This window comes from Passer montanus, unplaced genomic scaffold (genome assembly GCF_014805655.1).
Source record: "Passer montanus isolate IOZ18808 unplaced genomic scaffold, ASM1480565v1 scaffold222, whole genome shotgun sequence".
NCBI lineage: Eukaryota > Metazoa > Chordata > Aves > Passeriformes > Passeridae > Passer > Passer montanus.
This window is the reverse complement of record NW_024366838.1, coordinates 26,516-49,745: the sequence shown is the minus strand read 5'-3', so window position 1 is coordinate 49,745 and position 23,230 is coordinate 26,516. Positions and strand designations below refer to the sequence as shown.

The 23,230-nt window shown below is 43.2% G+C and overlaps 2 protein-coding genes across 4 annotated transcripts in view; one reads left to right on the top strand and one right to left on the bottom strand.

Moving 5' to 3' along the window:
* Positions 1–3,813, top strand: part of SMC5 (structural maintenance of chromosomes 5) — a 41,663-nt gene extending 37,850 nt beyond the window's left edge. For both annotated transcript variants that reach the window (XM_039710056.1, XM_039710057.1), the window contains one exon: positions 2,672–3,813. In XM_039710056.1, the coding sequence (XP_039565990.1) occupies positions 2,672–2,812 (141 nt within the window). In that variant the 3' untranslated portion in view covers positions 2,813–3,813. The remainder of the gene's footprint in view (positions 1–2,671) is intronic.
* A 5,825-nt stretch (positions 3,814–9,638) lies between these two features.
* KLF9 (Kruppel like factor 9) overlaps positions 9,639–23,230 on the bottom strand; it is a 14,481-nt gene continuing 889 nt past the window's right edge. Inside the window, exon 2 of one of the 2 annotated variants that reach the window (XM_039710055.1) lies at positions 9,639–13,247. In XM_039710055.1, the coding sequence (XP_039565989.1) occupies positions 13,015–13,247 (233 nt within the window). In that variant the 3' untranslated portion in view covers positions 9,639–13,014. Of the gene's footprint in view, positions 13,248–22,220; positions 22,618–23,230 lie in introns of those variants that run through there. The other variant, XM_039710054.1, reaches the window with a different exon arrangement.

The following is a 23,230-nucleotide window of genomic DNA, read 5'->3' as shown; positions in this document are numbered from 1 at the left end:
ATGAAATAGGAAGTTTCAAGTGTAGGAGAATGGGATTTGGTGTGATAATGCACCAATAAACACTGTATAACTTACCTGTATTTTACCTAAGAAATTTGGATTTAAGAGAGTATTTGTCCATTTTAAGGACAGTCAGGCAAAAATTCAGACAATTTAGACCAAGGCTCATCTCCTCAGAAACCTGCTCTGGATTTGTGGCCCCACTGGAAGTATCATGTGTTAGCCACCAGAGGACAGGGTTACCATGGAAAAGGCTGTAAAAGGTAATGCCTCTAGCTAACACAAAACTCGCACTGTAGCAGAGACCAATTTCCAGAAAAGTCAGATGACGATACTGGAGGAGGAGCAGGCTAGTGCTGTTGACATCAGAACTAGAAGAGTCCCACATGATTACTTGAATAGTTTTCCTGTAAATTCCTGAGATTTAGAGGCTCAGAAAAGATGAGATCTATGCTCTGAAAGTGACCAGTTTAATTAATCTTTGGTCAAAATGTAAAAAAAAGGCAGTTGACTTACTAGTCAATGCAGTGATGCAGTGCCAGGTCTTTAAAGAGTTAAATATTGTGGCTGTCCACCTGCACCATTAACGGAGACTAATGTTATGTTGAGCTTGAGCCAAGAAAAATTTAAACAGTATTACTTGCACACCAGGGAGACAAGCAATCACTAGGTGTGCTGGTTTTCATGTCACTCCTGTATCTCTTTATACACTGTATTGTAGAAAATCTGGCTGGTATGTCCTGTTTCTTCATTAAATATCAGTTGAAGGGTCTGAGTAAGGCCACCTCATAGCATTTACCTTACTTGAAGAAGATGGAAGGTAATGCTTCTTGTTCCTTCTGATCTTGCAGTATGCTTACCTCCATGCAGTTTGGTCATTTCCTGACCGCATTACTACTTTGTTGTTCTGTTATCTATTCTGTTGTTCTGTGTCATCTCTTCCCTTTTGTCTTCTTGTGATTCCTCTCCTAATTGAATCAGGTTTTCCATCAGGCTGTCCTACTTAGAGAAAGAACAGAATGATTTGGATGTTGAAAGATAGATTGCTCAACTAACTCTAATGCTTCCTAAATTTAAGGAGTTGTAGAAAATTGCTGTCTGGGGTCCAGAGTCTTGTAAAAGTTGAGTCTGTTGTCAAATTACTAAGAATAGAGACAGGGAAAAACTGAGTATGCAGAAAGATTAAAATTAAAATCATAATTTTAAAAGTCTCTGAACTTTAAAAAACAGAAAAAGTCAACATCATGGTAAGAGGAAACTTGAGGACTGTGTTGCAGAATTATTCAGCAACAAGAGACAGGGTTATGAAGAGGTAGCTGAAGATATTCTTTGCACCCCTTCCCTCCACAAGCAGGTGACATGGCAAGTTGCAATGGCATGTCACGAGAAAAATCAGTGAGAGAGCACATTGTGTAGAGGTTTAGTTGATTGAGAGTGTTTGTGTGGGCTGCATTAGAGGATAAGTAAAAAGGCTGCACAGGGTGGGCTGAGAAGGCCAGACTCTGCTGTTCATGGCTTGCCTGCAGTTCCTGAGCCCCTGCTATATGTCACCACTTACTAGAGAGGGTGACAGTTTGTTGTACTAAGCCAAGTTCCATATGTGTACCCAGTGGATACGGGAAAAACGGTGACCTTTTTTTTCAGTGTGTTGATGCCTCCCCTGGTTGTATTTTTAAGCCAGCTCCAGAGGGAAGGGGTATAAATTAATATGCAGTAAAGTTGATTAGGAATACTGTATTTTGAGTAGTTGTGATTTGCTGTCATAATGAGTAGATGAACTGAGTATGTTCTTAGAAGTGGCTTTGAAAATTAGTATTTTTAATAGAAATCTGATGAAACATTTATTAAACATACAAATGACTTCCACGTTGGGAGTTAATCCTTTTTTTGCTGTAAAGTGGAATTCTAAATAATCTTAGGTTAGGGAAATTTTATCGAAAGCAGGATTCATTTCAGTACAGACAAACATAAAATCTGGGAAAAATCAGCATCTGGTGAAATGCCTAAATGACCAGGGAGAGGAAGTGACAAGTTGAACATCAGTTGCAGGTAAATTATTCAATGTCATCCTGAGCACTGCTTATAATCTGTGGTTTGCTGCATGACATCTTTGTCTGCTGGGCTTGTGTTTGGCATGATTTGGATCATCATAAGTATCCAGCTTTGGCTGTTACACTTCAGAAAAGTAGTACAGGGTGCTGAAATTACTCCAGAGGGTAGCAGTGCAACTTCTATGTAATTTTGACTGTTCTGAGTTTTCACTAATGGAAATTGCTTAACCCAGAGAAGCACGAGACATAGATTTACTTGGGTATAATTACTGTCCCCTGTCCTGCCCTGGGGAAAAAAAAGGAAAAACATTATTCTGTGCCCACAGAGGAGTGGAGTTATTCTCTGGATACAGAAGAAAGCAATGCGATCGATGGCTGCAAGAAGATACGGATTAGATACAAAAATTTTCTTCTAATAAGAGTAGCGATGCATGGAAATTGGATGAAGAATGAGTCCCTTTGAGGGGGTTTCTAGGAACAAATACACTTCATTTGTCAGGTTGTAATCCTAGTATAGTGATATTTTTGAGATCTAAGGTTTTTCATAGATCTTACTCAGTTTTTTAATATAATGGGGAACATCTAGCTATTCTGTCTTTGGTTTCTGTGTTTTTCACCAGCTCCTGCAGAATCTCACTTACAATGACAAGATGACTGTGCTGTTTGTCTACAATGGACCTTTTATGCTGGAGACATACAAATGGAACATAAAGCAGTTTAAGAGACGGCAACGGCACCTTTCAAGCATGACTGAATCCTAATTCTACAGAAATATTTTATATATCTTTATTGAAACATCTGGCTTTCAAGAATTCCGAAATTGTCAAAGAGGAAAACCAAAAAATTGATAATTGAGAACTTTGGTTCTTAAAACGTATACAAATGTTTGATAGATTTTAAATGCGTGGTTTTCTTTCATAGTGGTCACTTTCTCCAAATAACCTACTCTTCTCAATTGTAGGTTTAAATAAATTTTTAATTTTTGTTTTCTATTCTATCAGTTAATGCAGCTTCAGAAGTGCAGACAATTTTTCTAGTTTATCCTGGATTTATTCTGTGACTGTTGTGTTTTTAGAGGTTGGGGTTATTTTTTTCCAGAAATTGGAATTTACTTTTGGTAAATAATTTTACTTTACCACAGATGTAGGTATTATCCAATTTCCCTGTTGAAATGCAATTTTTTAAAATTAATTCAGGTGATCTGTAGAAAAAGAATGGTTTTCAATCATTTGTTTTGTAAAAATAAACCTGAAATTAATATAAATAATATGATTCTATGAATATATTATTGTTGAGTAAATACTTTCTCTCAAAATTAATAAATAACTATAGTAGCATTTCATTTTATAGTGCTCAAATTACAAGGTTTTTCTAGCAAGTCTCTTGGTACGGAGGCTAACAGAATTTCAGGTCTTCCTGAAACAGTGAGCCTAGTGAACTTGCAGAAGTAAAACTAAGCAATATATAACTTCTTGTGTGTTTTTTTAATAAGTAAAACTTATTACCTTTTTGGTGATAGAGAAAACAGTGCTGCATACTTGACATGAAGTTTAAACCCAGGACGATTTTACAAGGCATCAGCTGCATTGAAGTGATTGTACAATCAATTCTTTACAACAGAAAGCCATAAAAAATGTTTAATAGAGTGTTTGTCATAACTGTTAAGCATTTGGAAATGCAGGTTACAACAGAATGTTGAAGACCTAAAATAAAGTCCTGATTATTAAGTTAACTATTAAATAAGTAAAATTCAACAATTTGATGTCTGCTTTCACTGGGTGTTCTTCTTAACAGCATCCTGGAAATGACCTTTGCTAGTGAAGTTGGTATTTCAGGCTTTGATATTCACACATTCAAAATAAAATAACCCACTATAAAATATGAGCTGGAATCTGGGAGGCTTTTGGTATTAAAGGGGAGGAAATATTGTAATTGTTCCTTCGAATAGGCAGATGAGCCATCAGTGCAGTAGAGAACCACACATTCTTGTTACTGCAGGCCAGTGTTAGTCAGTGGAATTGTCTGACTGTGAAATGAGTTCCTGGAATAGTTTCTATGATGATTAGTGTCCCAACACAAATACTGAACAGAAGATACAAAAGTGTGGAAACTCAGGCTATGATCCAGAGTTAATTTGGGCAGCAGAGTATCTTTGACATAATTGAGGCTACAGGCCTGTCTGTGTCCATTGTATTCAAAGATCTTGGTTTTAGAAATATTCTTCAAAATTTCTGTTATCAGGAAGTTTGTTGCTGTTCGTTTTTGTAGCTTATTGTTGTTTGCAGTAAATAGTTCTTATCTCTCAGCTTGTGATCTTTGCCTTTTGTGCCTTCGGTTCTCCTCTCCAGCACACTCCATCCGGAGGGGAAAATGGAGCAATAGAGAGTGGTGTCTGGTTTGGAGAGTCTTGAGAGGGCAAAAGTTGGGGAGTACCATTCCTAAACCAGGACAGATTGGCACAGTGTCTGATGGGAGGTGTCTGACAGAAGAGCTACAGCATGGGAAGCAGGGGAGGGGGACCCTTGGCACTCTAGCTTCTCTGTAAATAACTGAACCAGAATTACTCTCTTCGCTTGTGACTCACTAAAACACAGTGTTCAAAATTAGTTTTCCTAGAACTTTTTTGTTCTGGAAGCACTTTTCCCCCCATTCCTTGCTAATTAAGAATAAAGCCACGATTAAGTACACTATAATTTCTGAGAGAAAGGATATGTGGAAGGCAGTTAAAGAAAAATTTATATACATAAATATGTCTGCCTATACATCTGAAAATCATGACACTTTCTATGCCATTGCTCCCAGGCTAGGCTTGCCAAAAGCCATGCTTCCAGGAGGCTCTGGAATTGATACAGTGTCCTTTGCATATTCCAATAGCTTGGGTGAAGAGCAATTTTTTTTGTAGCAGGGTCCGATCTAGTAGTTGCTATAACCTCATTTTACTTTGATGCTAACTTCAGCCACTGACAAGGCTGAACTAGTAGGGAGAGCAGAGGTGAGTGCAGAAAGACAATATTTTTAGCCACTGAAAGCTTTTCAGGCTTGACTGCAGCAGTGTGGAAAGCCGGCAGGGAAAGCATGGAAAAATAAGGACCAGCAGCAACAGTAGAGACGGAAGTAAGAGAGGTAGAGAGAGAAGAGAGTAGAGCAGCCTGTCAACCTCTACTGTGGCTCAGCTCTTGCTGATGGTGTAATCCTCTGACACCAATTCCCACCTTTATGCTTTCCACCAAATTCCTCCAACTTTTCTCCACTCATCTGCTCCCCGGTTACTCTTGGAAGTAATTCCCCCATTGTCTAGTCTTTATTCTATTGGTCTGTTACCCCCACTAGGCCAGTGGGGGTGTTTTGACAGTTGTACTGGTTTTGGCTGGGATCATTTTCTTCATAGAAGTTTGTATGGGGTTATGTTTTGAGTTTGTGCTGTTGGTTACATAGGGATGTTTTTGCTACTCCTGGAGGGTGCTTTGCACTGCATGGATACCTTTTCTGTTTCTCACACTGCCTCACTAGCAAAAGTTTATAAGAAGCTGGGAGGGGACACAGGTGGGACAACTGACCAAAAGGCTATGTCATGCTTTATGACATTGTTCTCAGCAGTAAAAGCTAGGGGAAGAAGGAGGGGTGTTTGGATTAAGTCTTTCAAAGTAACAGCCGTGTGTGGTGGAGCCCTGCTTTTCTGGGGGAATAGCTGAACACCTGCCTGTTGATGGAAAGTAGTGGATGACTTCCTTGTTTTGCCTTCCTTGTGCACACAGCTTTTGTTTTCCACATTAAACTTTTTATCTCAACCCAGAAGTTTTCTCACTGTTACCATTCTGATTCTCTGACCCATCCCACAGGGTCAGGGTGGGCATGTAGCCCTAAGCTGCTGCTCAGGATTAACCCCAACAGCAGTGTATGTTGGTCTCAAAACGTGATGTTGCACCTGTAATTTTTGCACCCAGAGCTAAATGAGATCTTGGCAGGTATCTTAGCTTGTTGTGTGTTCATAGAAGAGGAAGTCACCTGCTTGCAGACTGACCTCTTTGGAAAACACGGTGATGAGAACGTGGCAAGTTAGCCAGAAAAGAATGACAGACTTCTTTGGGGATAAGGAGGTGTGCATAGTAGTGGACAAAGTTGATTTTGCAGGAAGCAAGATGAAGGGAAGGGATGATAACTGAGAAGATGGTGGCAGAATATACCAAGGAGCCATAGAAAAGAACAGAGAGCTGAAGAGTGCACAGGTGACACGTAACATGGATGGTTCAAAAGAATCTGGATCGCGTAATTTAAAGGGGAAAGATGTCCAATTCCCCCTTCCCAATTTGTAACCAAAGCTGTAGACTGTGAACACTATGCAGCATGACCTTAACTGCAATCCATTAACAGTGGTTTACCTCAGTTTGGGTTATGTAATAGGTTTTCATGGACAATAATGGTTTTTTTTGTTGGTTGGTTTGGTGTTTTGGGTTTTTTTGTAGGGTTTTTACTTGTTGGTTTTGTTGTTAATTTTCCTGAGGAATTACAAATACAGTGTAAATCCAAAGCAGATGATCAGTACAAGGAGTGCAAAGGGACTTCTCAGATATGACCAAGAGTACCAGCCTCACTTTGTCCTCCTGCAGTGAAGCTTAAAGGACTGTTCAGGTGAAAAGCCACTGGCGTTACAGTTTTCTGTGGGCCCCAGCAGTGGAGAATTCTGATTCTGCTTTGTGTTTACTTCTGAGCTGAACTATACCATCCATGAAGGACTTTCCTGGTCAGAATTTTTGTATAATTTAAAATACACTTTGCTGTATAAAATATACTGGCTTGGTCCTAATATATTTAAAGTGTTACAGTTGCCAGTGTGCATGCAATTCCCTAAGCATCAGTAAGTCAGAAATCAGTACGTTCATCAAAAATCCTTGCAGGAGCTTATATTGGGGAGAATCCTTTATTTCAGTTTGAATAAATTTACGGTAAGGCTGCCCCCCTTGAAGTGTTTGTTTGAAAATGATACCCCTAAGAAATATTGCTTATTAGATGTAAGAGTTGAGTGTAGTTTACCTTCTAGATAAGGCCTGACTTATTTTATGCAATGTAGGAAAGCAGAGGCCTGTCTTATTTCTTGCAATGCAGAAAAGCAGACCAGCATTGCACAGGCTATAGTAACACAACTGTGGTTTTCCCTTGTATTTTTTGACAGAGCAGTTATGCATAGGTTTTCATAGGCCCTCAAAATGTGGGAATGTGTCTGCTGGCAAACACTGTTTAAAGCCACCAAAGCAGTCATTAACAACAGTAGAGCCAACATTGCTGTACGTGGTGCTTCTGGGAAGCTCTAATATACCTTAAATCTGTGTCTTCTGAAACTTCTGCTGTTCTCTGATCCCTGTCCATTAGCCAGAAGAGAAAGAAAAAGCCATTGAGAAAGTCCGAGACTTCTGTGCATCTTTGGTTTACTTCTCCTTGTGCTCTGAATTTCAAGAGAGCCTTGTTGGATCTTGTCATAGTGAACTACCCTTACGTACTCAGTGATTCTCCTGTGTGCTGTGGTTTATACATTCCATTTCCTTTGTGCCTTGTGTTTCACTGTGCAGACACACAGGCATTATGTGGCCTAAGAGGCAGTAGACATTATGAAACAGACACTGATGGGGTTTGATACGAGAAGTGATAGGCTGTTTAGCAATTATCAGTTGAAGGTCACAAGCCAGTAAAAATACAGCAATAGTTGTAGCAATTTCAAAAATACAAACTGAAAGCAATAGGGACTCTAATTTACCCAAAAGCATGGATGAGCCAGAAAAATAATGTGTGTAATCATACAGAAGTAAGTGTCTGTTAAGGATTAGAACTGATGTCAGTCACGATCTTCTCTTTTTGAAATAGGAATATTTCCACAATACCTGTGGAAGTGTTTGAGGAGGTGTTTTAGGGGTCAGAGAGTTTCTCAGCTGAGGACAGCATGGCAGTGAAAGCATGATAGCTGAAAAATTCTTCCCATTGGGAAAGCTTCCTCTCCTTTGAGGGAATCCCTTAAACAGTACTTGAGTAAGTACAGTGTTCTGACAATTGGGCATTTGCATGAAATTACTGCTGAAGAAATTTTTCCAATGTGGCTGAGCAGTGTGAGGAGCTCAATCTGAAAGTTTTGTTTCCAAAACAGTAAGTTATTGAGAAAGTAGTGGTTGTTAAAAAGCTCTGATGCATAAATATAACCTCACAGACTCTTTAGCCCTGGAAGAGTGAGTGCTGAACAACATTGTTATAGAGTCCTATGGAGATCAAAATTATTCGGGTCAACCAGCAGGCAGACTCAGAAAGCCATCCTTCCTTGTAAGCAGCTTTCTGAACCACTCTACAGGCATTTAACTAGACTGTTAAGACATTTTGTGGCATGTTTCCTTTCTTTTGTCCTTGGCAGAGAGGAAAAATGGAAATACAGAATACCCTTACAACCTTGTAGAAACCGTGCTTCAGAATGAGCAGGTCTGTGTTCAGGGTCACACTTCCCCATGCCAACTGCCAATGCCTCCATGGTGCACCCAAAACTTTGCATTATGTACCCATTCCTACTCAAAATTTGTACCACTCCTGGCGAGACCCCTCTGTACTACACCTTAGTGGTTGGAATCATCCTTTGAAGGCCTCCTCTACACTAGGCAGATTCTGGTAGCTGTTCAAATTACAGCACTAAAACCAAATATTAAAAGAAAAAGAATGGTAAATTTGTGGAAAGTCTTTTATGATGGGATTGCAAGGGAATGAGGCCAGTGCCACAGCCCTGTGTCCCTTATTCATAAAATCAATGTCAAGCTGAAAGAAAGAAAACATTATGCTGAGGTTTTTTTATCTGTCCTTTAGCCATCCAACACAAGAAGAGAAAACTCCAACTCAGCATTGAGTAAAATCTGGAAGCTACTTACAAGTTTTCTTCCAGCTGCAGATGGCAATCTTCCACCCATTTGTCCCTGCCTGCATTGCTGGAAGGTTACACATTCCCTCGGGTCCAGGGCTCATCCTGCAGTCATATCCGAGCCCTGTGCCCATGCCCTGGTTAAGTTCCTGTAAGTGGGTGCTTTCAGTAACTGTGATGTCCGTGATCGTGCATGTCAGGGAGCTTTTTGGCACAGGGTACCTTGCCTTTCCCTTTCAGAGTTGAGCAGATGCTTTTTATCTCCATACACCAGTGAACCCTCCAAAGTCATGGAAAGCTCAAGGCAGCAGTGTGGCTGCACAGCCCACAGTGTGGCTGAAGCCTCATTTTCTACTGAGCAGCTGCACAGAGTGAGGGAGAGCACCACTCTGAGCTCAAAAGCCATGGAGCAGTGAGGACAGACTTCTTGGGAGCTGGAGCATGCAGGTGATGGGACACTTTTTCCTGAGTACAAGTTTTGTCTCTGTCTCCCTGCTGTATCAGAAGAAGGAATGCCTGGGAAAACACCCTGGAAAAGTAGAGAAAGACAATCCAGGCTAAATGATGACTAGCAGAACTAAGACCTTTGAAGATGGTTCACACACTGCTCAAACTATGGATTTCATAATGTGCAGTATTTTTTTTGGTGGTCATTCAGGCTGGTTTACATGACCACTGTTTGATTCCAGTCATTCAAGACCATGTTTGGGTTTTTTATTCCTTTTTTCTTTATTTGGACAATATATATATACATATGTACAAAAACACCTATGCCTACTTTTTTTTCTTTTCCTTTTTTTACAATTTTATGTGATTTACAAAACAGGACAGCAAAATAACTTATAAAGAATACGAATACTGTACAAAAATAAAACTGATTAAACTATTGGGAGTTGGTATTTTACAGTGTTACAGATCACTGGTTTGTAGAACAGCATTTTTAAGTATGTGTCCAGTCTGGTGTATGCTGGCCTAAGTCCATCTGCAAGCTGAAAACAGATCTGTAATGTTGGTCATGAAAAAAGCTCAAGAAGTATGTTATATAGCTATACCTTTAAATCCATGACTTCTCTATACTAATGGACTTTCTTAATCAAGGAGAGGAGCTGTCCTAACTTCAGCACTATGAAGTACTTCCAAAATAGTACAACAAGTACATACAGTATTAGAGAACCTGATTTTCCTTTTCTTTTCCAACACTTGCAACACTATTCAAAACTTAAGATGCAAGGATCTAACCTGCAGTTTGTTTTAGGTGTTAAAGCCATTGTTTGCTTTTACTGAAAGAAAAAAAACAAAACCAAAAGCCAAACCAAATGAACAAAACAGTACAATGATATCCCCAAACCTGGTAATTCCCAATGCTTTCTCTTAGAGATTAATGAATCACATTAATCCTGTCTGTCTGTCCAATGCTGAAATACAGCATACACTACCATTTAGGAAGGGTTTTTTTCAGAAACAGGATCTTGTCACTGGCAGTGGTGACACATGCCTTGCATGTCCCATTGCCCCATGGACTAAAGTACCTCCCACCTATTTCAGATTTTGCAGGAACGTTTCTTTACATGTGCACTCTACCCCAAATACACAACATGGATATTATAAAGCTGGCCATTTACTCCACATATCAGTTAATCCTGGTAGCTAAGTGACCGAAACGTTTACGTACTGATTTAGAAGCTGCTTATCAGCTGTGGCTTCTAGTTGTGGTTGACTGGATATGAGGATCTCTTGTATTTCACAGGATCAGGCTTTAATTTTCCAAGTGCTGTATTTGTCCCACAAAATGGCAACAATCCAGACTGCAGGACGGAGACTTGAAATCTAGCTTGATCTTCAGAGAGAAGAACAAAGATGAACAAAGATGCACCTTTGAATCTCATTGGGCTGCTCATGGCCCTGACCCTACTCCACAAGGCAGCATTAACAGTACTGGTAAGCAGAATACTTTCTGTATTTCTTGATCAATAAAAACACCAACACTACCAGGTTTTATTATAAAGAACCTATGTCCCTATAACTCAATCTGAATACGAGAAATTAAAGTTTGGTTTCTAAAATAAATGTTTCAAAAAGCTGAAACGGAGGTAGAAAGTGTGCTTGGTTTCCTGATGTCTTCACTGAAGAAAACACATCCCTTTTTATTCCATAGACTGTTCAATATCCCCAATGCTTCAAAAGAAGTTCTCTTCACATAGACGAAATCTATCATGAACTACACAGGTAAAAACACAGTATGCAAACTGATTTCTAATGCTGAAAGCCATATACAACTGTAGAGGAGAACACTCTACTCTCCACGTTAATTTTTTATGTTTGTTTCTAGGAAGCAAGCTTTTCATCAGATAAAACAATAAGATACTGCAATTGCAGGTGTGCTAACAAGATCTTTTATGTACAGAATTTTACAAGATGACCTAAATTCATCTGCAATGGAGACACTTTGGGTTTCAGTGTAAATACTCACAAAATTAATTTGGCCCTAAGTCTCTAGTAGGGCTGTACCTCCCCTTCCTCTTCTGGAGGAAGGGGTAAAAACCAAACAAAAGAACATTTCTGGAAAAAATAATGTGTAAACAGAATTCTCCCCCATTATGCAGCTGGGGAGGGGAAAAAATATATCACTGATAACCTCTTAAATTTCATGCTTTTAACATAAAAAAATTTGAAATATTCACTAATGATCACATCTAAAAGTTTTCATTCAGTGGTCTTTCTGCTCCTTTTAAAGATAAAAAAATAGCTTTAAAATAAAAGTTAACATTGCTTTTATCACCATTTGATGTGCCACGCATGACACGTGTACAAAGTACTAAGTGAAGCTTATGTTCTAAAGGAGTATTGCAATTCTGTATTTCAAATTAGCTTGTGGTATTCCCCCATACTCCAGAGAAAGAGCAATCAAGAGATACAGGAGCCCTTCCGAAGTGCTCCTTACAGTAATTTTAGTTGTTTCCGTTATCAGAGTGCTCTTAAGAAAAGGTCTACTCTCTCCATAAGCACACACAATTCCCATAGGACTCCAAGGGAGTTAGGCCATGGTATGAAGAGAATAAATCTTTAAGGCAAGTGTAGGAAGAGAAAAAGCCTTTAAAAAAGCAGCAGTTTTGTAAAGATGGTAGCTGCTTTGTGCACCCATTCAAACAAACCACAGCAGAATAAAGCACTGTTAGTGGCATTTCTGTAGTACAGTACTATATTACTGACAAGTAAAGTATGGGATCATATGAGAGACATATGCTTCAGCTCCCACATGCCCGCTACATTATCTAGGCTGAGCTGTATTTTTCCAGGTAAGTGAGTAACAGAGCTAAATACACACACAGTCAGAAAATTACTGAGCTCTTTATGGGGATTTTTTTGCTTTAAGTATTTTCTTGAATCATACATGTTTTTACTGGAAAAGTCCAGCTGATATTCAAAAGTATAGTTAATACAAAGAAAAGTTAAAAATACCTATTTACTTTAATGGGCCTTATTGAGTATAAATTCACCTTATCTCAGTATATCAATCAGATACTATTGGTAACATATGTAATGTTTCTCTTAATAGTCTCTTTAAGTGCAGGATCACAGAAGATACACAGAAGTAAACCCACTTCTACAATGTGCTATGGAGTTTTTATCTGAGTTATTTACGTGACTCGGAAAGTGTTTTTACTTGACAGACTCTAAATACAAGCAGCATTACACTGTTCAACAAAACATGTTCATGACACAGCAATCACAAAGACTTTGGGGTCATGCTACTGTGGTGGCACAGGCCAGACCGCCCAGTCACATGTATGTACACCAGTATCAACGCATTACATTGGAAGAGGTGGTTCTCCCTGGCTGCCCCTTCCCTCCTCTCACCCCACAGTCCACTTGTTCCAGACTGTTCTCAGGGCAGAGCCAGGAGGTGGAAGATGGGGAGGGGGATACTGAGTACGTGGTTTTTTTTAATGCCGGCTACATGTGCTTTTGGACAGCGAGGGTGACCGGCACCGCAGCGGATGCTCGTGTTCTGGCACCGCTGCCTGCACCCTCGCCACAGCCCGCCTCTTCTCCACTCCTTCCCCAGGGCCAGCCCTGCCTTCACAAGGAGCTGCTGGAGCTGGACTTTTTGGATCGCTTGATCATGCTGGGGTGGAATTCGGTGTGGCGGCGGGCGTGCTTGGTCAGGTGGTCGCTCCGCATGAAGCGCTTCTCGCAGAGCGGGCAGCGGAACTGCTTCTCGCCCGTGTGGGTCCGGTAGTGCCGCGTCAGCTCGTCAGAGCGGGAGAACTTCTTAAGGCACTCGGGCCACGTGCACGGGAATGGCCGCTCACCTGTGGGGAAGAAAGGATGACGAGAGATTATGGGGGGCAGGGGCAATGCAGATCGGCACATGCCAGCTTTGCCGAGGAGCCAGAGAACATGCTGCTGAGGGAAAAAAGTTGCTTTTGTTTCCTGCCATGGTGCCAACGGCTGTGGAGCTGTTGAAAGTCACTTCATCAGGTTTCACTCTCACCTCCAGCAGAAGCCAAAAACCCCTCCAAACACATGAAACTCACATTCTAGTGCGGAACCTTACACGACCTGACGACTGTCAAAACAAGAGATGAGCTCTGCCATTGCCTGTATGTTTTTCATATTGTTCTCACTACAGCAGCTTGGGAAAGGTGTGCCAGAATTATTCCTCTGTCACTTTCATTCTACTGAATTATTTGTAACAGTTAGGAAATTATGCAAAAAAAAAAAAATCCTTTAGCTAGGACAAGTCTTTCCAGCCCAGGAAGAACTGAGTGAGGAGGCATTGGGAAGAACAGTGAAGTCTCAGGGCTGCAAACATGTAGGGCAAAACTGCTGCAGAGGGAAGTTCCCATGCTCCCCTTTCAGCCCTTCCTCTGGAAATCCAAGGTGTTCCAGCAAGTATCAATCTGTTAGCTGGTTTGAAGGCAGGAAAAACACCTCATCATTCACTATCGGAATAAATGCTTGCTATAATGATGAAAAACAAACCCAAACACTTTAACCTAAATGACACTGCAACTTTGCTTTTGCAAAACAAGGGTGCAAGGATTGAAGAGCACTCCATGTCATCTTTCTGGCACTCCACGTCCCTACAGTTCACCTCTGTGGGTTGCACAAGCTTTGCCTTCAGGCACAAACACAGTGCCTCCAAAGCAGCAAGGCTGACCGTAGTACACAGCGCATATGGAAACTGAGGGTGTTTAAGTTCACATAAAAGATTTCTACCATGCACTGGTGCAAGTTTCATCCATTAATTTCTTCAGAGCCTCCTGAAGGGAATATAAATGGCAGCTCTATGACAGCTATTTATAGATAGACAACCATGAAATATAAAAACTATCCCAGGGGTTTTCCAGCTTGGAAGAGTTGGAAAGAAACTCAGGAACTCCAGTATTTCTTAGTACTATGAGGTTTGGCACAACAGGTGAGCACACTTTACATTCAAAGATCAAAAGGAGTGATCAAAAAAGGAGTGATTTACCAAGTGGGTCCTGGAGTTCTCCCCAGATACAATAGCAGAGACAAAAAGCTATGACTTGAATGAACAGCCCTGAGGCCAGGAGGACAACAGTCAGTACAAAGTATGGTAGAGTTGCAGGGAGGGACTCACTCATGGCATCCAAAGGCCAACGGAGGATAACCACAGGCCAGGTAAGCTGACGTGCAGTTACACCAGGGGCCCTGAAAGCCATATTAAGCTTCCCTGAATAATGCCTCACTGTTTGGGCTCCCAATTATTTGTGCTCCTTTATAGGCAGCTGCCCTGTTCCAGACCAACCAGCGTGCCACGGAGCTGAGCTGGATGAGTGGGACTGCCTAAGTCACAGCACAGCCCTGTGGCTGCTGCCCCTGTGCTTGCCTCCTTCACCTCTGGCCACGCTGGGTCTCAGTCAGGGGAGAAGGATGGAGCCGAGGAAGTCAAGCCAGCTGCTTGCCCAAGCCTGGTGGAGGCAGAGCTGCCAGACATCCTGAGCCAGGGCTATTTTGTTTGTTATAAATGGATTTCCTGGCTCCCTAATGCATGCCTTTAGACATGGTTGGAAGACCTTCTGAACAACCACCGCCTGTATAAAACAAATTAATTGAAACAGTAAGTAGGGTCACGTGTGCATGAATGCCACAGCCACAGCTACACTATGGAGCAGCACCAGGAGCTGTATAGGGCCTCACAACACCACCCTTGCCCACTGCCAGCCCTTAGCATCTGAGGCAAGCGTTTTACTTGTGCTGCTCTTTTGCAATCTATCTCATGGTTTTTGTCACAGCTCCTGGAAGCAGGTGGCAGTGGGAGGTGAAGAACAGCTTTCTGCCCCCCTGGGAGTGTGGGAGGAGTGCTATACATCTTGCACGTGTAGAGCCATCTAGTATATGCCTCTGTGTCAGCACTTACACCCCAGAGCAGTGGGTGCAATTGAGGCATCTTGCCTCATCTCTGGAAACCACATTTCCAACCATCTATCTCAGGACAGCTCTTCTGTCTGCAGAAGTGCCCAACTGTAAACAGGGAGATAAGGTGCCTAGGCTGGATGACAAGCATCAGTCTTTGGGGAGCAGCACCTGTATTTTAGACATGGTAGTATCCAACTTGAGTGTCTAAAAGCAGTGTTTAAAATCTGGCCTCAAGCAGCCCTTAAGAAACTGAACTCTTCCCTCATGTCCTCCTGGAATTTCACCTGGGAAGACAAAATGAGGCCCTGCTTCTAGAATTCCATCTGACACATGACAATAGCAGCATGACCTCCACCACTGCTACCCTACACATCCATTGCACATGCCAGGGGAAAGCACTCCAAGGTTATGCAGTGTAACCACAAAGCTTTAAGGAAAGGCAAGGCTTGCTCAGGATCACATGAGGATCACCTACCTGTCTTTGGTAGTGTACTCTGCAGGGAATCAACCCTGGGCCTGGCTGGGGGAGGATAAAATAGCTGCAGGAGCCTGGCATGGTGCAGAGACACCTTGCTACCAACAGGAAAGCTGCTGTGCATGAGGATGGGGACACAGGAGAGATTGCGGCCAAGGACGGGTGGCCACGCTCCCTTGGAGGCACCAGCTTGGCCCCCCATCCACCGCAGAGCTCCCAAGTACAGCAGTAAAGAATGACTTCATCACCTCAGCAATACAAACCTGCAGAAGCTATCACAGCCACTTTGGAAGTGCCCATATGAAAGTAGGCACAATTCCAGACACCTGGATGCATTAAACTCCATGTTTCTCAGAGCAGAGACAAGGGGAGGGAGGCTTCTCCAGGTCCTCAGGGGTCATCTCCGAGCCTGAGAATTCACTGCTCCCCTTGGTCACAAAGCTAAAAGGGATGAGACCAGCCCAAAGACATGGTACCTCAGTGGTAGCCTCAATAGGTGCAAGGCAGGCGTGAAGTGTGTCTCTGGGAAGCACTTAAAGCAAGGCAGAGATGGCTGATGGCATGTGATAGCTGTCCACTCTACAAAGATGGTAGGTTGTATCTGCTGTATTTGACATGCTTTCTTTCTGCAGCAGCAGAGATGTCTGTGGAAGAGCCCTCTGAGAAAACAAGACTTGCAGCTCATATGCTTGCTGGGCAGGCAGTGGCCTAGAGAGCTGCAGTGCAAGCTAGTGCTGCCTCCATCTGGAGATAATGGATTTCTGTGTCAGCCCAGGCAAGGCATCTATTTTCCCTATGATTTTCTCCCTTAGTTTTAGGGGTAGTAATGCTAAAGCTTGAAACAGCAGAATGAAGCATCAATATGCAGTGCTGTTATACACCGTTTCCCTTAGTGGCTGTATGCTACTGACTTTTTACATTATGCCTCTAACGGGATTTTCCATCAAGAGATGAAGGAAAGGTCAATGGTACATCATGATAATTTGAAACTATGTGTGATTGGATCCTAACACAACATACACAAGATGTGAATAATTTTCTTTAAAAAATAAGATGAATATGTGTATACACATATATCCAGAGCAGTGCACAAAAGTAAAAAGTGAATGAAAAACTGATTTATAGGTAATAGGAACAGGTGCATGCATCTGCAGACTCCCATTCTTTGTGCTGTGTGGCACCAGGAATAGAGTAAGAGAGAGTTTATTCTCAGTATAAGTTAACAGTGGTGCTTCACAGGTCTTCTCTACTGTCAAAAGAACTCCTGCAACCCTGGCTTACATTAAATCCCATACAGATGTAAAGGCCTCTGCAGATCCTTTTAATCTTAGCCCTCTTGCTACACCTGCCATTTTCAACTTGTTCCTTCTCGCCACCCTCTACAACAAATACTTAGTTCGCTCCTTCTGGGGAAGTTTAAACTCTATATCCAAGCTAGTTTGTACAACCTGAGACAGGTCCACTTTATTTTATTCTGAACAGATTAAAAAATAATACTTTTTCCCTACCCTGGGACATTTCAGATTTTCCCACACTGCAGTCTTAGAAAGGGCTTCTGAAAAAAGAACACAGAGTGGGCATTATTAGCAGGCTCATTAACATAAGTACAGGTAGTAGTGGTATCCTGATTAGTCATCTGCCTCCTCACCACAAACACTGCTTTACGCATGTATGACTGAGGTTAGGAGCTGCAGTTCATGGTGGCTTTAATACACAGAATATCTGCTATCTGTCTCAGGTATCTTTCACTTTTTTCCCCAGTAATTTGCCCCACACACCCTGAATGAGCAATTTCCTGTGGGACACCGGACTTTGACTGAGTGTCAGATATTCTGGTGAAGCTAGATCTTCCGGGCAGACAGATTGGAGGCCTTTCTAGAAGACTTTTTCATCTTCTGAGATATTCCAAAATCAGATCATTAAAACACATAGCAACCAGGTACAGGTACTGGTGCAGAGAGAGATCAGCAGTGAGGATGTCTGGGACCATATGCCTAAACCAACATTTTCTGGAACACCTAAGCCATGGTCATCCAAGCAGACAACAGACCAAAAAGATGGGATAGGCAACAGATAGATGGGTTCTAGCAAGGAGTTTATTCTGCCAGGAATCATAATTAAACACAACAGGTCGGTTTAAGTATTAAAATGCTGCTTTCAGCAAGAATTTATGGTGTTCTGACATTCTTAAAACTATCACTCAGCAGCTGCTTGGACATACAGGTGTTTTGAGCCTCTTTCAAAAGTCCAGATGCAAAACCACCTGCTACAACCTGCTGCTGCCGCCGAGTCTAAAATCCAGGAAAACAGTCTTGCTGTTATCCCACTGTGATGCAGTATCAGATGCAAGAGATGCCCTTTCAGCTTCTCTGTCAGAGCACAAACCTTGACCGTGTTACAGAAGGCTTTCTCTGGGGGACTGTGCCTCTGTACACATAAATGCAGACAGAAAGATCAGTCAGGTAAGCTACTTGGGAGAGGAAAGATCTTTCCAAACCTCACCAGAAAGTTAAATCCATGCTTTTGTAGCTAAGACAAGAGCCCTCAGCAGTACATTCATGGATACATGAGACAAGTTCCTACCTCTTCTCCTTTCCCGGCTTATATTCATTTGAACTTCCTCCATTTTGCAGTAATACTTGAATAATAACAACAGTGGAGAGACACCAACTCCTAGCCTGGTGCTTAGTACACTTACCTGGGAACAAAGGACATTAAGTTTAAGCTCCTGTCCTGTATGAATGATCAAATTTCCACGCTAAGATGAAACAGCTTTGACAGGGAAAGGAGCAATCCAATTTCACATGCATTCAGAAAGATAATGTAACTTTTGGTATTTCACTCTGAATTTATTAGCCAGTGTTTCAACAGACCTTTTCCTCAAGTTTAAGGTGTTTATGGAGTGCTCTCAGGCTGTGTACATTAATCATAACCTGAATACAGGTGGTGAACTGCACTACCACAAGTGAACAGTGTCTGAGGTATTCTTTGCCATCACTCCCTCACACCCTGTTTCCTTAATCTGAAATTGGCCCTTCCCTACTCTTCCAGCTGCAGGCTTGGAAGCTGTTCAAGGCCAGAAGCACAGGAGCAGCAGCCTGGTGCCCAACAACACAGCAGCCAACAAAGAGGAACAAAGGAGTTCCTGCAGCAATCCTAACAGCTGGTGCTGCAAGAAACACAAGCTAACAAGAGCAGTGACACCCACCACATGGTCTCCAGTGCCACAGCACAAACAGAACGCGGTAAAGCTGCAACTTCAATACATCCATCCGGAAGCAGAAGCTGTGCTCTTATGGATAATGCCTGCTCACTGCTTCTGTCCTACATGTGAACTTTGTCATGATGACTCAAGTGATTAAGTTTTCTTGAATGCTTTCCCGCAAGTGACACATACACTTGCTTAAATTCTTAATTTGTTATCAGAAAACAACAACTGGGAATTGGACAATTTTGAACCTAATCTTGAGGATTTCTGCCTACCTTATTCAGCTGGCAAGGCTCCCAGTCAGGATCATCAGGTTTCTCCCAGACCTGGAAACATGCCCATTAGAACTCCAGCAATTTGTGCTTTTTCATTAACCGTGGTATTTCACATGGCAATCTGAATTTAATAAAAAATGTGTTGTCGGCTCCACTTTTTGCTCTTGGGTCCTATTCTAAAGGATCTGGGTAAGTGGCACGGCATGAGCTGGATAGGAGGGTCTTAAAATGCTAAATTTCAGATTATGCTCAAACAAAATTACTGAGAAAGATCTCAGCGAGCAGAGGACTGCCAACATACCAGCATCCATACAGCCTGTTGAGTGAGATAATCTAGAACACAAGTAACAAAGCAGTACAGTCAAAACAAACTGATACAGGGGCTGGTCCAACACCATGATAACTGGGCAGCAGCAAAAGGCAACTGTAGTGCCTTTTCTTACTCTCTACCAGAAATGCTCCTCCACTTCCCTGTGCAGACTGTCAGCCTGTGGCTTCACACCTCTGCCTAATCCCTGCTTCTGAGCACTGGTGAGAGCCAAATGCTGGGACCACTTAAGAGTGCATCAGCTGTCTGGTGTAACAAAACTCTTGGCCTTGTCTGAATCCAGTTCACATGATAATACAGTTGATTGAAAAGCCTAGCTGAAGAAGGGGAACTTTTCCCACATCTGAGTTTTGAGCACCCAAACTCTTAGTTAAAGGCATCTGATGTGTATGTGAAATTCCCATCAATCCTCAGCCTCCACAGGCAAGTAAACACCTGCAAGTCCAGTAGGTGGAAGCATCTCACAAGCTACTTTTATGGTACCTTCCTGGTCAAGAAGGAGGGACAGAGAAGATCTGGTCTCAGTAGTCATGTGCCCTTTAACTGGATTATATTCACACCATCACAGCAAACATGAATTTTGTACAGCTTGTTTCTCCTGCCAGTTTCTTTCCCTGTCCTTTGCCCTGCGCTCTCTGGCCAGACCTCCTGACTGAGATTGCTTTTGTGTTCTCGTATGCCTACATTTTCCCTGGAAACCCGCTGACGTGCACACCCCCTGCTCCACCTTTGCGGATGTAACAACACTACACACCTACACCTGTCACCTGTAACTCTACACCTGTCATAACCAAACCTCTAAACTCACCTATTTAGAGAATTTCTGTTTCTTCTTCATTCTGAAGGTAACTCTCTGCTTATCTGCTGTTGCTTGTCTTTTTCTTGTTCAGATGGATCCTTCACCTTTTCCCAACCTCTGTACCACTTCCAGGGCTTGGGTCTCACCCAAGCCTAGCAGCACAAGCAAGGGGACAGTTTGCACAGGCAGGATGTGCAGTGCCATCTGCTGATCTTTTTCTGTAAAGATCAACTCAAAAGACAACTTCTCATGGATGGCTAATTTGGGCCTTCTGGAAACTGAACTAGAATTAGCATCAAAGGCCCAAACTTCAAGCAAACCGTTATATAGACATTTTAATATCTGAAATACAGAACCTTTGAAACAACAAGTTTAAAGAATGGTTAATAAGATACAGACCTCTAACCTCTGAGCATCCAGTTGTTGCCTTCTACACTTCTACCTCAATTTGGTATTTTGTTTCTTGCTTTGCATTAGGCTAGCAAAGATGAACTGGCGAATTTTCAGATTCTCAACCACTACACAGAAAGAGAAGGATCCAGAGCTTCCCAACTCGCTTGGTTAGGATTCATGAATAAAGAGAACTGTGAGTACACACAAGTTTATGGGTGTGAACAGAAATCCTTAAGCCATTTTCCAAGACAGAAATACTGGGATAAAATATTAAAAAATTAATACCAGGAAGCTTCAACTGGTGGCTGTGCACCTACTTCCACTAAAGGCTACACTGCAGCAAGAAACCTAGTTGGTGGCCTGGCATATAGATGAGAGAGACATCATTTGAAAAAAAGGAAATAAAATGGTACTAAGGAGGGCCCATTAATGCTCTGCAATATACAGTTATGAATAACTCCAGAGGTCCCATTGAATCCCACTGTTGCTAAGGAATTGTTGTCATCTATAAAAATAATTAACATTAATAGTATCATTTAGCACTTCAGTTAGCTACAATTAACTTCACATTAGGAAGCTCTGAAAGTTCATTACTCCTGGATGTCTGCAGTGATTTTAATCATACAGAACTACCATGACAGTACATCAGTGTTTCTGAGTCAAACGCCTCATATTTGGAGCTAAGGCCACCCACTTGGGAGCAGCACATGCTAAACCTCATACCACTTCAGCACTACTTATTATAACACTACTGCTCACAGCAGGCTGTGTGGGTTGTACAGTACATTAATTTACATGTCATCACACAGAATGCTATCTCAGCCAACATCTATTCTGGTTCTCTTATCAGGGTGGATATTTGAGCGTGGAGTAGTAAATGGAAATGATACTAACGTTTTCTTTGTCACTTCTGAGACAACATTTTGGAAAGCCCCAGTTACACTCAGCCTCCAAAAGAGCATCTGAGCTGCAGTCTCTGAGCTGGCAACACAACAACCCTTGGCACTGGTCATGGGGTCAGCACAGGGTCACCACTGACCATCCTCTTTCCCAGCTCAGAGAGAAAGTCTAACCGCAGAGCTCTTCGCTGAGCCACATCCAGTAATCCTACCCCCTTCTCTCCAGCCTCTTGAGGTAAGCACCCAGCAGATCTGCCAGCAGGGCACCGGTCGGCACCGCGCCCAAGCCTCTTCCTCTGCAGTGCTCGCACACCTAGGCACACCAGGGAACTGGAGCAACAGAAGCTGAGCTGGAGCTCAGATGTGGCAATATCCTACCCAACCCATATTAAATTCTACAGCAATGCCAAGGAACGGTACATTCCTTGGGTGACCAACTCACTTTGTATCACACTGCTAACCATCACCACTAACAGACAAAACCCAAAAGGTACACCATTGACAGAACTGATGTAAAGCCCATGAAACGTCTTGGCAGCGTTTGTCTCTTTTTATTCACTCCTTTCTGTTCCTGAACACAACCCTTTAATTCAGAACATTTTTAAAGCAGCCTTTTGTACTCCACTATGAGCAATTCAGAGCCATAAAGGATTTTTTATTCAATCACTTGCACTGAAGGTCTAAAAACAAACAAATAAACAAACAAAAAACACGAAAACCAACAAACGAACAGAGAAGTCTGCAGCTGCTGTCCCCTTGGGGCTAGGCTGCCGCAGATATGTTCTATCTCCAGGTTTCCATGTTGCCACACCCTCCGAGGCGCCCGGGCGAGGGCCGGGAATGGGAGCACACAGCTTGATGCACGAAGCCCTTGTGGAACACGTCAAAGCTGGATCTCGGTAACCGATAGTGCGAGGTGCTGCCGCCGGGAAGAGCGGGGTCGGTCCTCCGTGTACGGCGCCGGAATGCCCTCGGCCGGCGGCGCAGCGCGGGCCGGCCCGGGGAGCGGCCGGCGGGGCTCTGCTCCAGCGCCTGACACGGCTCCACTGACGCGCTCCCCATCGCGCCCGCCGGAGGGGGGTGTGTCCGCAAGCCCCAGAGGTGCAGCGCACCCAGGTTCAGGGAGACGCCGCCACCGCCCCCTCCCGAGCCGAGCCGAGCCGGCAGCCCCTGCTCCGGCGCCATGGCCCCGCGGCATCCCGTCCCCGTAACCGAGCAGAGCTCACCGCCAACTCTGCGGCCCAGGCCGCGGGTTCCGACGGCGGGAGCAGCGAGAGGGGCGCGGGCGGGGATTGCGCTGCCCTCGCCTCCCTTGCGAAATGGGCGCCGAGTTCTGACCCGGTGCAGCCGCGTCCACCCACAGCGGCAGGGAACGCGAATCCCGCCGTCCCTGGGCTTCCCTCGCCGACGCCCCGAGCGAACTCGGCGGCCCCCGCCGCCCCCCTCCCCTCCGAGCCGCGCCGGACACGCCAAGTTCGCTCCGCTCCCCGCATCTGCCGCCCGGCCCGCACCGCCCGCCGCGCTCCGGGCCG